The sequence below is a fragment of the Eurosta solidaginis genome, chromosome 1, assembly GCF_040869045.1.
Source record: "Eurosta solidaginis isolate ZX-2024a chromosome 1, ASM4086904v1, whole genome shotgun sequence".
NCBI lineage: Eukaryota > Metazoa > Arthropoda > Insecta > Diptera > Tephritidae > Eurosta > Eurosta solidaginis.
Window position 1 is genome coordinate 357,816,334 of NC_090319.1, and position 16,434 is coordinate 357,832,767.

At 36.8% G+C, this 16,434-nt stretch overlaps 1 protein-coding gene across 1 annotated transcript in view; it reads right to left on the minus strand.

The window, feature by feature from the left end:
• Positions 1-485: 485 nt before the first annotated feature.
• The window catches only part of htt (huntingtin), a 395,162-nt gene continuing 379,213 nt past the window's right edge, over positions 486-16,434 (minus strand). Inside the window, exons 28-29 of the mRNA XM_067768365.1 lie at positions 13,717-13,985; positions 486-4,016 (exon numbers count right to left, since the gene is read on the minus strand). Of these exons, the coding sequence (XP_067624466.1) occupies positions 3,564-4,016; positions 13,717-13,985 (722 nt within the window). The 3' untranslated portion in view covers positions 486-3,563. The remainder of the gene's footprint in view (positions 4,017-13,716; positions 13,986-16,434) is intronic.

Sequence of the window (16,434 nt, forward strand, 5' to 3'; positions counted from 1 at the left end):
TGTTGAATAAATAACTCCAATATTGAATAATGCAAAATGGTATTTATTAGACTAATTTGAAAGTACTTCACAATAACACTTTACTCCACAACCAATAGCGTGCTTATATCAAAAATGATAGCTTACTACTCAGCTTGCTCTGCTTTAATAATCTCGGTTTCCTCGTTCATGCGTTTGTATCTCTCCGCTGGCTTGTATGTATGTGTATACATGATGATTGATTTGTTTACGTACATACAAGTGGCTGCTTAGTATCGGCTTAGTAATGGTATTATCGCTTAGTGATCATAATATTCGTCACAATATAATTTTCCAAACTTGAGAAACAGCATTTTCTATATAACAAAAAAAAAAAAATAAACCACTGAAAAAAAGTTTTCTTCAGCTCTAACATGACTCATTCCTCAATGTTTGTTGGGAAAAGCTTATAAATACTACCTTCTACTTCAAAATAAATAACCAATTATCATTATTTTAGATGTAAGTATGTTTATTCTTTATTTGCATATATTATATAAGAAAGAATATAGGTACGGAGTAAATATAAGGATGTATTTTCTCCGGGTAATGAACCACGAAGCGTCATATTCGAAAAAATAATATTTGGATACATTTGTGTTTTGCCTAAATTAATATACTTGAATAGGGGATCGACCTATTAAAAAAAAATAAGTTATGATTAGTGAGGCGATGGTACAGGAAGTGGTAAAGAGGAGGGAAGCGAAGTAAAGGGGAAAGTATAAGGAGTATAATGGTATAGGAATTCGGAGAGGTACATGGGCAGGGAGAGGGACTGGGAAAGGCTTAGGCAGAACCAGATGGAAGGGAGAATGAGAGAAAGAAGGCAAGGAAGAGGTGAATAGAAAGCTGAAGAAGTAGAGAGGTATAAGGGTAGATTTAGAAACCAAAAAGAAAGAAGAGTGGTAAAGGGGAGAGTAAGAGTAAAAAGTGTAATTATTCATTATAAGCTATATCTAAACAAAACAGCTTTCCCAAAAAATATCAATTTCTTAAATTAATTTTTCTACGGCAACAATTAGTGTTGTTCCGATACGAGTAACTAAATACGAGTACATGCTCGAGTACTTTGCGCAAGTTACGAGGATTTTTCGTAGTCGAATTCCTCGTACAAGTACCTTCTTAGGTATTGAGTACATGGGAACATGGGCATCGAAGTATCGATTACTCAAGTCGAAAACGCCTCCTGTATTTATCTAAAATTAGCTCTGGCAAGTCCCGCCAACTTGTATTTTAAAATTTGCTAAATTTATCAACTTTGAGTTCGTATATAAAAATCCTTTAAAAAAATATTATGTTTAGCCATTTCAATTGCCTTCTTGAAAAAAGCCAGCGTTGGGCAATTTATAAAGCAAATCGCCACTTTTGAATTGGCGGTTTTCGCCGTTGCATTAAAAGTCAACGCGAAAGTCCTCAGTTTCCAAATACGGGTACCGATAGCAGTAATTTCTGAGTTGCTTCAGGATTTGGCGTATCGTAAAAATATAGGACCCGTTTCACAAAAGTAAAAGTCGTGTAATAAATGTAATTTTTTTTTAAGAAATTTGTCTGTTTAGAAGAGGTTTTCTTGACTTGTATGTTTTGTGAAAGAAGTCGATAGTAGATTTAGCAGGTTTGAAGCCGCAATGATAAGGTTCAACCAATTCATTGACTTGGGTTTCAGTCTTTCTTTGCTACCTACATATGTAAAAAATGTTAGATTTTTAGAATAAAAGTTGAGCTCCGATTGGTACAGAAAATCGAAGTCCATTTCAGTTAATTACACCGTCACATAAAAACAGAAGCAGTAGGGAAATTTAACAATAATCATATGAAATTCAAAATAAAAGTAGGAAATAACTATATGCACCTATATTGTGCAGTTTGTGAGGCGAACAGGGCCTACTTTTTCTGGTTGGGTACTCAAAGACGTAATCGGGATTAAGAATCCAGAACCTGACATTCTTTGATACAGATTAATTTTCATAATTTTTATTAAACTTCTTAATTAATATGATACGAGTTGGTATCTAGTACTTTATCTGGATATTTATTTTAATATCGATTACTTTTCTCGAATCCTTTTATATGAGTACATGTATCGAGTACAAGGTGGTATCAGTACAGCGCTAACAACAATGCGCAGGATAAAGCTAAAGACATACCTAGCTGGACTTCACTACACGATATTCTTATGGAGCAATTTACACCTAGCGGCAGCAGCACTACGGAACGCAGTAATGAGCGACAAGATTGATCAAATGGGCAAAAGGTTTCGCTTAAGCTAAGGGCATACTTTGGGCACTACACTTAGCGGCACTATATTCTGGGTTTGAATACTGTTTCGCTGCAAAACTTTTTTTTTGGATTTAAGTTATCTCCCGCTTCCTTTGCTAACGAGGTCGATGATTAATATAATTAATGCATTAAATTAATTCCTGTTGTGAGTGCAAGAACTTTGCCTTAATCCAATTTAAGGAAGCATTGCATATCTCAACTCCGCCAATTAGTCAGAAGGTAGTTCAGGTACCACCCTTTAGGTTCATCTTAGTTTTCGGTTCAACCAAGTCAAGCCCGAAAATATGTTGGTAGTGCCGAGGCAGGTACTTCACGTCCATTCTGACGAAAGGAAACTGAAAAACTTATATGGACATTCGAAATTATGATGAGTACGACAAATTCTCCGCATAATCTAGGAAATATCTATATACCGTTTAATCCGAACTGAAGGGCTAAGCCGCTAAGGAAACACTTTGACAAAATCGTGTAATTGGTACATTTGCTGATGATGATGACATCATTGTGCGTGGTGCAGTAAAGCGTAGCGGCATTAAAAAAGTTGTTGTTATAATAAAAACTATAACATTGGAATCTAGCATTAACACCGCAAATAATGTCAGCCTAGAAATGTGAGGGTGCATCACTTTTGCGAAAAGCACAAGTACTATTTTGGACATTAAATGCAATTGAGCACAGATCAGGGTCTATGGAAGTAAATCGCGCAGAATTAAAGACGCTGTCAAAAGCAATAGAGATGACATTTTGATTAATCTAATGAGAGGGGTTCCGGAAGATTTATGGACTTTTCCGTTTTGCTAACGGCGACCAAAATTAAAATCTTAACTTATTTTATATGTAAATTTTTTTTACGTTCAAAGTACTGACAATCTCTTTGGCAATCATAATTTTAGTTGTAGTCACTTTGCAATTGCCTCATAAATCAAAAGAAAAGTACATAAAACACAACATTAATATTTATATAATATAATGCAACCAACAACAAATTGTTTATCTAGAACACCTTATGAACTTTATGTGATGCCGGTTTCTTACATTTACTTTATCTTTGTGGTGTAGATAGAAGACATTTTTGATGTCAAAAGCTACACAGCAAGAGTTATATATTCAACTATCTATGTCTGTACCTATGTAACGCCGCCCACATACACATGAACATATAAATCTAAAGCTCATTTAATACGCATACTTAATGCTACTACTACATAGACTTAAATATATATATATATATGTATTTAGTTTAGCTGCTGACACTTTGCGTGGCTAAATCACAGATTTTGCAGCAGCTTGGCATAAACCGGTTGTCTTTGGAATTTCTCAAAGGCATCACGAAAACGCATCCGCTGCTCCCCACTTAATTTCGCATGAAAATCTGCTGCAGCTGTCACGAACAATGCAATTTCATGTTGACCCAATTTATGAAATTCTCTATCGCCAGCATCAGAACCAACATTCACAGCCATACTCTCATTTCCACTGCTGCTGTTATCTCCACTACCTGCAGCATTGTCAGTTGATGAAGACGCGGCTGCTACGGCAGCGGTGCTTAGCAGTAACGGAAATAGTTTAATCAAATGCAGATTTATGGAAGCGGATAAAAAGATGACGCTGAGACACCAGACACCTTTTCGTTCGGGTAAGGCTAGAAAAGTTGGCAAAGAGCATACGAGCCAGTCTTGCAACATTTGCAAGAATGTTGAATCGATGGCGCAACGGAATACCTGTTGAGAAAGACAGAGAAGAGAAAGAAAAGAGAAAACATAAAAGAACAATGAATTTACAAGCAAAATTAGTATGATATAAAAAAATATTATTAAATATTTTGTGAGCTGAATATTTTTAGGAAAAATTGTGGACCAAAAAAAAAAAAACAAAGAGAGGAAGGACGTAGATTTTTGGTATGCAAGTAAATTAAAAGAATTGTATTATCGAGTATAAAGTAGCAGAAGGAAACTGACAAAAATCTGAAGGAAATTAAATGCTTAATACTATAATACTACAAACGCAGTGGGAGAAAAGTACTTTCGTATATACAGAAGTGAAACTACTTCGTAGTTCGTTTTGAAACATTTTTTTTTAAACATTAAACTATTATATTACGTGTATATCCTAAGAAGAGGCATTTTTTCAAGTCTAAGCTTTTGATATGTTTTACATGAATACTTCTAACATATTTTTATTTTGAAACTACAGTACCCCGCAAACATAGCTCTGCCACAAAATTGGTTTGCGTACGTTTAAAATTGAGACCCGCTTTCCCTCTATCCCTATCTATCCCATCCTCTTCTACTTCATGTTTCATTTTTCTTATAATTTTTGACCATTCCTTCTTCGATTTGTCTGCCTCCCACTCCTACTCTCACTCCCCAATACCACCACCACTCACAATCCTACTTCCCCTAAACTACATATTCGCGCTTCCAGTCTTAGTCCCACTCCCACTACAACTCCCTCTCCCACTCGCATAACCTTTCCCTCTATCACCTAAATTTCCTCATATATGGAATCTATATGCAAAATATCGAATGACCTGCTTAACCTCGCTGAATGATTTCAATATATTTATTTTCATAAACCTTTACGAAACTATATGACAGCCGGTACTATTCCTCTCTGCGATGTCATTACTGTACCAGTAAACTGAGGCATGTTTAATATTTTCGTTTTTGCAAAAAAAAAATTTACTTCGTGCCTCTCGCTCCTTCTCACCATATTTGATCCCTGTCCCTCCTCCGTATCTTCTCACTTACAGAAAATTTCAAATCAAAAGCCGTGGAAGATATCATATTGAAATGTGGCAGGGAGGTTTTACACGCTACTTTAAATCCACTGCTTAGTAGAATATCATCCTATTTCAGATGTCGTTTCAAAAACGCAACATCTCAAGAAACGTCCTTTTTCAGATATGTTTCAAAAATGCCCTATCTCAGAACTCAGTTTGACGAATGCTCTCTTTTAGAATTTATTTTCATAAACGCCTTACCTGACGTCAAAATGTATTGAAAAAAGAAGGCGTTTTAGAAACAAATTTTGAGATAAGCGTTCAAACGAATTCTATGATAGGGCCATTTTAAAACAAATTTTAAAATAGGGCGTTTTTCGAAGATTTTTTTCAAATAAGGCATTTTTGAAGCGGCAGCCGAAATAGGTCCATATTCTAACAGCAGTCCATATTCTAACTAACTTAATTGGCACTTAACCGTTTAAATTGTTATGGCCGTCCAACAAGGTCCAGTCGCTTCTTCTTTGAGTTAATTGGCGCCAATTGGCCACACCAGTCCAAATATACTTATTAAAAATAACCAGAATCGGTTAACTCATATTACTAAATTATGCAGATATTGCACCTCAGAAGTGATGTAGTGGAGAAATGTACAGGTAAGGCAAATTTTTTTTAAATGGACATTGCTTCGCCACTGTTTTAGTTAATCTCTCTATAATGCCGTTTATGAAATACATCGAAAAGCGCCCACCTTGTATACCCAAACATCGGTATGTCTGTCCGTTAACACGATATCATTATTAATTTGAGCTTTAACCGCCTAGGAGATATTGGCCGTTACCTAACAAGTCACGGCAGCCATCTCTAAATTGAGAGCACCAAAGGAGGTCAAGCCTTCCCCAACCTGTCGCTTCGTCAATTGCCAAAACATGAACTAGCCAGCGAAGCCTTTGGTCTTTTATTCGCTGTACTATCGTCATATCGTGAAGCTCATACAGCTCATCATTATAACTCCTTCGATACTCGCCGTCACCATCGTGGATAGGGCCATAAATCTTCCGGAAACATTTTTTCTGCAACATTCCACACTTCTTTCGACACCGTTCTAGATTGAAAGCCATAGATCAGGATGAGTATAAATAGCGACTTGTAGAGCGTGATTTTTGTTCGTCGAGAGAAAACTTTACTTTCCAATTGCCAATGCAGTTCCAATTAGCCCTTGCTGGCAATAGTTATTCTCCGTTTTAATTAAAATCTGACACTGTTTTCGCTGTTAATCCTGGTTACCACATAGACGAAGTCCTTTACAGTCTACAATTTATATCCGTGAGCAGTGGCGTGGCTGCCATTGCGCCGATTCTTTCTTGGATGACCGCAAGTACTCCTTTTTATCTTTATTTACCGCATGACCCACTTTTTTACTCTTATCGAATCTAGGCTGAACTCACAGCACGTTTATTAGAGTCAATAATATCAATATCATTTAGACACGCCAATAATAGATTGTGTCATAAATCAACAGCTCGGCCTATCTTCTACATTAGAAGGCAGTGGTTAAATAACTCGCTACAGAGCGAGTTGTGCTTAATAACGGAGACACGAACCTTTGTGCTACGTCTTGTTGTTTAGTTTTATTAAACCATATTTATGTTATTTCGTTATACTTCTCCAGGATCTGGAGCATCGTGTAGATCTTTCGAAGGCAGATTTACCAAGTTTGAAGCCGCACTGATAAGGTCCAATCAGATCGTTGACTTTAGACTTCAGTCGTTCGCAATGTACGCAAAATAGAACCGTATAAGCTGAGTTCTGGGAAATATGCGCTATTATGGGGATCGTCTTTTGTGGATTGGGCGGCAAACTTTGCTTGTGTCACTGCACGTGCTTTCTTTGCTGCACAGACACAGAGGCGTGCACGTATCTTGGCTGCCATAAGGTAGTAGTCTGAGTCGACATTTGCACCTCGTAAAATGCGCACATCCAGGACACTGGAACTATGGATGCCGTCGTTCACGATGTGATTAATTTGTTTTCGTGTTCTTCGATCGATCAGGATCAGCTGGGGTTTTTTTTTTTTTTGCTGGCACCTGGAACTTGAGATTACCGTATTTTGAGCCGCGGCAAAGTTAATCGGCCTTCTTTCATTGGGGGATGTTACATCGTGGAGGGTAAATTTTCCAACTTATCCTTTTCGTTCGCATCATCCATTGCTGCGCAAGAGCATATTGAAACACTTCCAGATATTGAAAAATCTCGCTTTAAATCAGATCGCGGCAAACTTAAACTTTCTTACTTAAGGTAAGAACTTTGTTGCGAAAATGTGCAGCTTGTAAACTACGCGGCACCATTTCTCTCATTGAGTTTTACGTCACACAAAAGCCCATTGCGGGCTCAAAGAAGTTGCACTTAAAAAAAAAATAAAAATGCAAAATTATGACCAAGAAGGAATATTTTAAACGGCAAATTACGGGAAACTCAAGAAATATGCAAAAATTGGCTGAGAGAGGAGCGAATTTGGAGATTTGTGTAACGGCCTGTGATTTTAGGAACCATGTCACTAAAGCTTGCACAGGGTATAATTTCGATTTAAAAGCAGCTGGTAAGTATTATAAGTCTGCAAATGTAGCATATATGTATGTAAGTAATTATATACGTATATATGAATCCATAAATGAAGGTGTACTATAAAAATTTAATGGCTATTATAGCAAAAGTAAGTTATAAAAAAATATAAAATTTAAGATTTAAATAATTAAGCATTTACTTAAGATTTCAAAAGCTTTTTACTTTCATTCCAGTTAGTAAAACTAAAAAACACAGACAAATATACGTATATGCAGTTGAAGCTATGACGGAGCTGAACTTAAAAAAATAAAATGCTAAAAATGGTGTGAATGTCACTAAAACTAACAAAGAAACTATATTTCGCTCACGTTTCAGATTTACAACCTTGAACCTCGCAGCACACGTTTATTAGACTAATGAAGATTTTTTTATTGCTTTATATGCCCCAAACGAAAATAGTTGTGAACTGAGATGCTGGAGTAATTGTGACCTATATATCGACTAGGGATGTTGAGAAGACTCACATTCGCATACCGAACTATCGAAGGAACACAGCCCAGAAATATGGGTCGCTTTGCCTGCAGTTTCGATGCTACTGCACATTTATGCATTACAACGAGTTTTGACATCCGAACATAATCTTACTGCAGAGTAGTTTGGTTAGAGATTTTTTTTTTTTTTTGTTTTTTTGATGTTACCTAAAATTTGATTTCGAATTCGCACATTTTACTGATGTTATTCTGTATTGTACTATCGAATGCGAAATATATATTTATGCATGATATTCGCAACATCCTTAATATGGACCACTAAGCTGTTATAATTCAAGGGGTTGTTGATAAATAGTTTTAGAACTGCACAGCTTCTCTAACCCAAGTTTCCTGCGGGAGTAAGAACCCGAATAGGATGACTCAGACGTTTCGACGTGATTCACGTCAATTAACTTTCGATATAGCTCCAAATTGCTAGCTTCGGAGCGTGCCGAATGTCAATATCTCACAACGGAATATCAACATCGATAATCAGAAAAGGATTATTCACATCCATAACCTTCATTTCCATCATTACAACCACAAAGCTATGAGCTGCAGAGATTTTGAGTGCGCGTGCAATGTTAATGTTCGCTAACATGTCGGCGGATTGTAATTACACATTTAAGTTGTGTTTCATTTTATGACTGCCAAAGAAGAGATGAAAATATATTCAAATGTATTATTGTATAGACATAAAGCGTATTTCATTATGCAAAGAGAATATTTTAGGCTGAAACCCAGCATAGTTTGCGCATATGTACATATTGTAACGAATTCTGGGTAATTCCTGAAATTTGTACACATTGTGCTAATGTTCGAATCGCTGAACTGTCGAATAAATAACTCCACTATTCAGTATTACCAAATGGTCTTTATTTAAACTACTTTGGGATTAGTACAATTATACTTCACTATTACGTACTTCACAACTAATAGCGTCTTTAAATCAAACTAATTGGTAGTCATTCCTCAGCTTGCACTGCTTTTATGCTCTCTGTTGCCTCGTCCGCATATTTCTCCCAAGGTCTAGACGTTTCACCTTCTAGAACTGTTGTATCTCCTTGCTTGGTATTTTACATATATATACATGTATATTTGTAGTTTATGCTTTTCTACTAGCTATATGCATGTGTATGTCTGAGTATCAACTTCTGCTCTTAGCTGATGACTACATATGTGTATGTGAGATATTCTTCGTCGCCTTCTATGTAAGTTTGGCTGCTTGTTGTTTTTGTTGTTGAGATTATTTACTAACTGCATATTGATGCTAATATTCGCCACAATATGTATAAATTTGTACGTATAAATTGACATATTTATAGCGCCACTCATTTTAAAAATTTTAGCCACTTACGTAATTTAATTTTCAATACAACTTAATAGGTTCCTGTCAGATAGAGATATTGCCGGAGAACCGGATTTCGGAAAATGAATAGACGAATCATAGCAGGATGCAATTATAAGATTATGCCCTGTCCTATGCAAATGTTATGTAGGTTGAATTGATTGGTAAACAAAAACCTCACACAGACTGAGTGTGATCATCATTATTTTTCGCGTTTGAAGTAAGTCACGATAGCTATCCCTATTTCGCGTTAACTGACACCGATTGGAAGCACCAAGAGAGGTAAAGTCTTCGTCCACCTATTTCTTCCAAATCAGTGGAGGTGTCTCCTTTCCTCTGCTTCCAAACTGTGGCGTCGACTGAAATACCTTGTTGGCCGCAGCGTCTTTTCCCATTCGCATTACCTGACCTAGCCTAAGAAGCTTTGAGTTTTTATTCATACAGCTCATCTTATACCTTCTCCGATACTCGCCGCCGGCATCACGGATATAACCAAAAATCTTCCCGAGAACTCTTCTCTCGAACACTCCAAGAGCTACACAACCCCTTGAATTAATTTCTCATTTTCTTTCGACACCGTCTATGATTCCGAGCCATACATCAGGACAGGTATGATGAGCGACTTTTAGGTATCGGTACGTGTTTTCCATGATCGGCGATTGGAAATCGGGGTGGTCTTCTGCTTCGATACCTAGCAATGAGGAGAAAACTTGAGCATACTCTGTACATCAGTTACCAGGTCGTCGTTCCTTCTGGAAACCTTCCGTGTTCCGCCGGATTTTTTGGTAAAATTTTCGGGCATTATTCCTATCAGCCAGCATCTGAAGTTCTTCGGACTCACGCCTTTCCGCCTCACGTTGTTTCTTTATAAATAGGCATATCCCTTCCTTCTTCGCCTCACGTTAATGCTCCAATATCCCGAACATTTCGCGCTTGCACGCTGCGTCTTCCTTTTTCGAAGCAGCTCGATATTCCCCGTTGTTTTAATGGGCTCGCCGGAAGCCTATGGTGTCAGCAATGGCGGTACGTAATGAGAGCGAAATTTGCACTCACTGCTCGGTCACATCGTCAGGTTGAAGATAGCTCTCAGTGAGCATGTTTGAGAGCCGAGTGATCAGCTGTCTATTTCGTGAGCAGCTTTTTGACGACAAAATTTTTCTTGTGTCATTGCGAGCACTTTCTTTGCTACACAGAGGCATGTACGTATTGTGGTAACCACAAGGGTAGGGTTCCTAGTCGATATTTGGACTTCGTAGAGTACACACATCCAGGGAACTGGAACTATGTCTGCAGTCGAACACTACGTGATCGATTTGGTTTCGTGTTCTTCGATCAGGAGACTGCCTCCAGCTAGCTTTGTGTATCTTTTTATGCTTGAAACACTTTTATGACCTTCGAAATACTTATAATTTTTTTGGAATTTTTTATTTTGTTTGAAAATAAAAATGAGTTCAGTTATTATAATTTTAGATTTGTTAGAAAATATAAAAAAATTATATTTAAAAATTTTTTTTAATAAACAACTTACGACTATATCACGGTTTTCTTTTAGTTATTTTGATAATGGAAAATCTTACGAGCCCTGTGTATCAAACTCTGACTTACCATGTATATACATATATTTGCCCTGTTATCATTTCGTACCATAAATAAGGAAATGGAATGCAAAGTAACGGGAATACGCTCGCAGTCATACAAAGGCGTACCCGAATGTATGTAGATTACACAAAACAGTTTGTGTAGACAGAATAAGAGCACTAACAAAAGGGAAACTGTAACTTAAATTCTGATAAAGCAAAACACTTGATTTTAGAAACTGACTTCAGTTTGGTTTGGTACGTTATTGTGAGTTCTCCTACGGCAAATACTAAAAAGTCATAACCTACTCAGACCTTAAATAGCAATAAAAGAGTACACCCAACATGAAATTTTGAGATATAAGCGAATCGACATTTTGAATATAACTAAGAAAATACTCTGTGGCAAGAACATCGCGAGAGCTCATGAAAAGTTTCCCTTCCAGTTGTTGTTGTATTAACAGTGCTTCGCCACATTCAATGGGCACGACCACTCACAAATTGTCATCAAAGTCCTCTAACCCGAGTCCAAGGAAACTGGCTGTTTCAACAGGGTCGGACCATATTAACCCTTTCCGTATTAACTCTTAGAAGAAAGGTTCAACAGATATTAAGCTTCGGCCATTTCTATAGTCTTCAAAAAAAAAAAATAAATTACGTTGTAGCATTGTGGCAGTTAGAAGCAGATCACGTTTTTATCGCATATACGAACTATAAATATTTATTTACTCGTTTACGTATGATTCAAAGCAGTGATCTCCATCCGTACGCCACTTAGCAGAGGTTTCAAGTATATCTCAATGAGAAATTATCGAAGGTTCCTCCGTTTTGTGCGATAATTCTTAGAATTTCACTTCGGCCGCCAACATTTATTCCCTCTTATTGTCGTCGGTTTCTTAACTAGGTATGGGGTATTACTCTGTATGTAAATGGGAAGTGAAACTTGTTGTCATGCGTATTGATCTTACACTAGCCACTGCACCATATTTTAAATTTCAAGCTTCCACCACACCGGGAAGTAACTTGAAAAGCGATCTAAAAATTCCGCAATTCGGATGATATGAATATTCTAATTTCTAAAAAAATACAACATTAACACAGCATTCAAAACATCGAAAAATCTAGGGCGAAAACTAAGAACTAACACTAACTCAGAGGGTCCGTTTAGCAGCCACGACGTAAACAAGCTTACCTGAGGATGCCAGCATAGTTAAATAGGACAAACAGGACGGCAAATAAGAACGAGGTTCAGAGAACATATTAGAGATGACAACAAAAAAAATACGGAATCCAAACATTATACCCGAGTCTAACTTCGCGAATCACATGGTCGAGAATGAATGTTCCCCAGCAAACATCAATAAAACAGTTAGGGTTCTTCAAATACAAGCAAAAGGCCGACGTCTCAACGTACTAGAAAACATGGAAATCTACAAACAGAAAACATTCGACGGTAGAATAATAAACGAACAGATAAACACAATTTCTGTCACAATATTCGAGCCTTTAAAACTTGTTTACAAGAAAAAAAGTAATCAACACAGGTACAGCAGACAAACACACAACAACAAATAAACACAAAAGAATTAACACACCAAAACAACAAACCCACAAAGAAGGTCAAACGATTAAAATTACGGATTTTTACCTACCTCAGTCAGCCACACAAATCGATTAGTAAACCACCCTCGGTTCTGAATGAACACACATAACATACACATAACTAAATATACACAAGCATAACATTTGACAATACCTGCTCTTGTACCTATGAACTATAAATACAGGACAAACGACAACAACACATCAGGACGAAAATCGACACTGATGATGGCACAACGCCGAAACCGGTTTATCTCAAAACCAAATTTGACAAGGGATGACGGAAAATCGTTCCAATATACATCATTTATCCACCCTGTCGGAAAATCAACAAAACAAGATAAGTCAATTCTCTAATTATATTGACTCTCGCGCTTTATATGTAGCTGAATTTTTATACTCAGCTGAGCAGAGCTCGCAGAGCTTACTTGAGTAAATTTTGAGGTATCTTAACAATGTTTCTAGGCACTCATCTCAGATCGCTATATAAAATGAACGAAATCGGACTATAACCGCGCCCACTTTTTCGATATCGAAAATTTCGAAAAACCGAAAAAATGCTATAATTCATTACCAAAGACGAATAAAGCGATGAAACTTGATAGGTGGGTTGACCGCATGAAGTAGAATAGAAAATTAGTAAAATTGTGGACAATGGGCGTGGCACCGCACACTTCTAAAAGAAGGTAATTTAAAAGTATCGCAAGCTGTAATTTGGCATTCGTTGAATATTCGTTGAACTAGTCATATTTTTTGCAGGGTAACTACACTAAGTGCGTCTGTATTATTTTTGGAATTGTTGCTAAGCAATAGAGTGTATAATTCCAAGCCATACAACTTCTGGCGTATTTTTCCTCAAAGAACTCAGCACTTCTCACACACAAAGGCTAAAGCAGGATCTACAAGTCAAATATCAAAACAATTTCAATGATGTGGTTCATACATACATACTCCCATGCATAAACATACTCGTATGTATACAAATCTTTTGTTATACTTGCATACTTTTATTTATGTATGTCTAAACAACTCTATTTGTGTAAATGTATATTTTTAAGGTTTATATGAGTGACTTACCTGATATACAATCATTGCAATAACATCACAATGCGGTTGATTTATAGCTAGAAACTCTTTTATGACCTTCGTCAATATTTCATTTGGTGGCACTAAATCACGTATAATTTGGCACAACACTTGTCCATAAATCCAAGCAGCATCACGCGTTGATGATTTAATACAATGCAGAAGTATATCAACTTTATCGGTCTGCTGGGCGATTATCTCCGGTTCATCTTGAACAATGCCATTGGAGAGTTCCGTATTTTCTAGTTGCTTAGATGAACCTTCAAATAAATGAAATAACCATAAGCGTTATATATACATATGTATGTGTGTGTGAGCAGTGGTGGTTAAAATATAAGTAGCATTACTAATATATTTAGTTGACGCTTCAATCCGCTTGGGAGAAATTAAAAGAACACAGAAATTGCATACGGTCCATCAAGCAGAAAAGGTATGGACAAAAGAGCGCGTTTGTAAAAATTCTAGGAGCATGAGGAAATCCTACAACATTAGACTCCCGAAGTTGCTCATATTTCTAAAGAGAAACGTCTTAAAGCTCCCGTTGGGTATTCGCACTTGACACTGTCTTCTGGCTTTATATGCTTATATGTAAGTGTAATCTCGTCGGTAAAAACAGACTTTACTAAAGCGTTTGGCAAAATAAGTGACTAGCTACTTATTCATAAACTGTATATTCTGGGCTTTCAACCAGTTCTCACGCAATGGATATGGTCTTATCTTCTTGACAGAACTCAAAGAGTAATCTTTAGAAATGCTTTGTCCCATGTCATTGATGTAACTTCTGGAATTCCTCAGGGAAGTCATCTTGGCCCAATTCTGTTCTTGGTGTTTGTACGCGATATTTCAAAAACAATAAAATTTTCTAAAATTTTTATGTACGGTGATGCTGTAAATATTTGTTGATCCTATGCGTCAAGCGAAGAAGTCTTTTTTAAAATCAGATCTGGACACATTGCTCAATTGGTGCACCATCAACTATATGCCAATTAATCTTAAAAAATGCAAATTTATGTGCTTTCTCGTAGATTACTTCAGCTTCATATACTCTTAACAATTATAATCTTGAACAGGTTTACAGTTTTATAGACCTTGGAGTTAATATGGACAGCAAACTTAGCTTCAACCTTCATGCTACTGCAAATTTTATTAAGGCTAGAGGTGTTCTGGCGTTTGTAAAGCGATGGTCTAAAGAATTTAGCGACCCGTACGTTACTAAAGCTCTTGTTACAACATTAGTCAGACCGATATTAGAATATGGTGCAATAATTTGGAGCCCAAGCTACCAAGTTCATATTGATCGGCTAGAATCAGTTCAAAAACAATTCTTACTTTTCTCCTTAAGATTGGGATTTTACGTATAATCTGCCACCTTATACTAATCGCCTGCAACTTATTAACCTTCCCACCATTTCTAGTCGTATAGAAATGCTTGGAATGGAATTTATGATTAAATTACTAAATGGTTCGGTCTCTAGATCACTAGCGAAGTAAACTTTTACGTCCCTTCCCGGCCTACAAGACACTTTCAACCTCTCTACCTAAAACATTGTAGAACAAATTTTGAATTAAATGAACCCTTCCGCTGTTTGTGTCAGAATTACACCTCCCACTATAGCACATTAGATGTTTCGGACTCGGTTTTTCCTCTCTTAATAGCGCTAACTACATTCATTAACAAATTGAATTAGAATTCCTAATAATTCTATCCGTTATATGCATGTATATTAATTACTAATAGAGCATTTATTTTTCTTAGCTGATGTGGTTTCCTCTGAAGCTGAGCAATTTTAGATTTCGACGGTTAACAACGACTCGGGATGAACAAGATTAGCCTGGTTTCATTGGACCACTTGAGAGCAATGTGCTCTCACAAAGTCCATTAAGTGGGACCTGCAGGAAGAAATGGTTCAGCACACTCTGTGTTCCTGTGCTGCGCTCGCTATATCAAGGCTTTAGCTACTAGGGCCTAGCAGTTAAACAAGCATATGATAATAGGAAGGAGTTAATTTATAACATAAGTCATGGTAAATATATATCTGGGTTGTTTCCATTTGGCCGTCAAACCAATTCTGCTAAAAATATGGACACATTCAGTCTACACGAGGTCTTAATTGACGGGAAAGTTGTAAGGAATTTACGGAACAATTCCTCTTATCTGCAACCTTATGCTAACGTTCGAATCACTAAACTGCTGAATAAATAACTGCAATATTGAACAATGCAAAAATGGTCTTTATTATACTACTTGAAAATAACACTGATACTTCACAACCAATAGCTTGCTTAAATCAAACTGATTGTCGTGCCTCTACTGTTGCTGCCTTTTATACTCTGTGATTTCTCGTTCGCATACTTCTAGGCGCTTCCAGAATTTACTTAGTTACTGCTATAAAATTATAACTACAGATGCACGTGTATAGCTTCTCATATGCGCGTGTATCTGAGTGACACTTCCATAGATAATTGCCTACTTTTGGGAGCATCTCATATAAGATATGTGCATGTGTTTGTGCGTCTCTTCTCCGCTGCTCGTATGGACATATGGGTAGACATAATGATTGATTTGTTGATGTGCATATGAGTCACTGCTTAGTATCGGCTTAGATATGATAGTACCCCTTAGTGTTGCTAGTATTTGTCAGAATATTTAGTTCAGTATGTTTGTAATATCCTAGGCACGCAGCTAATACTAAGTAAACTTTTATATTT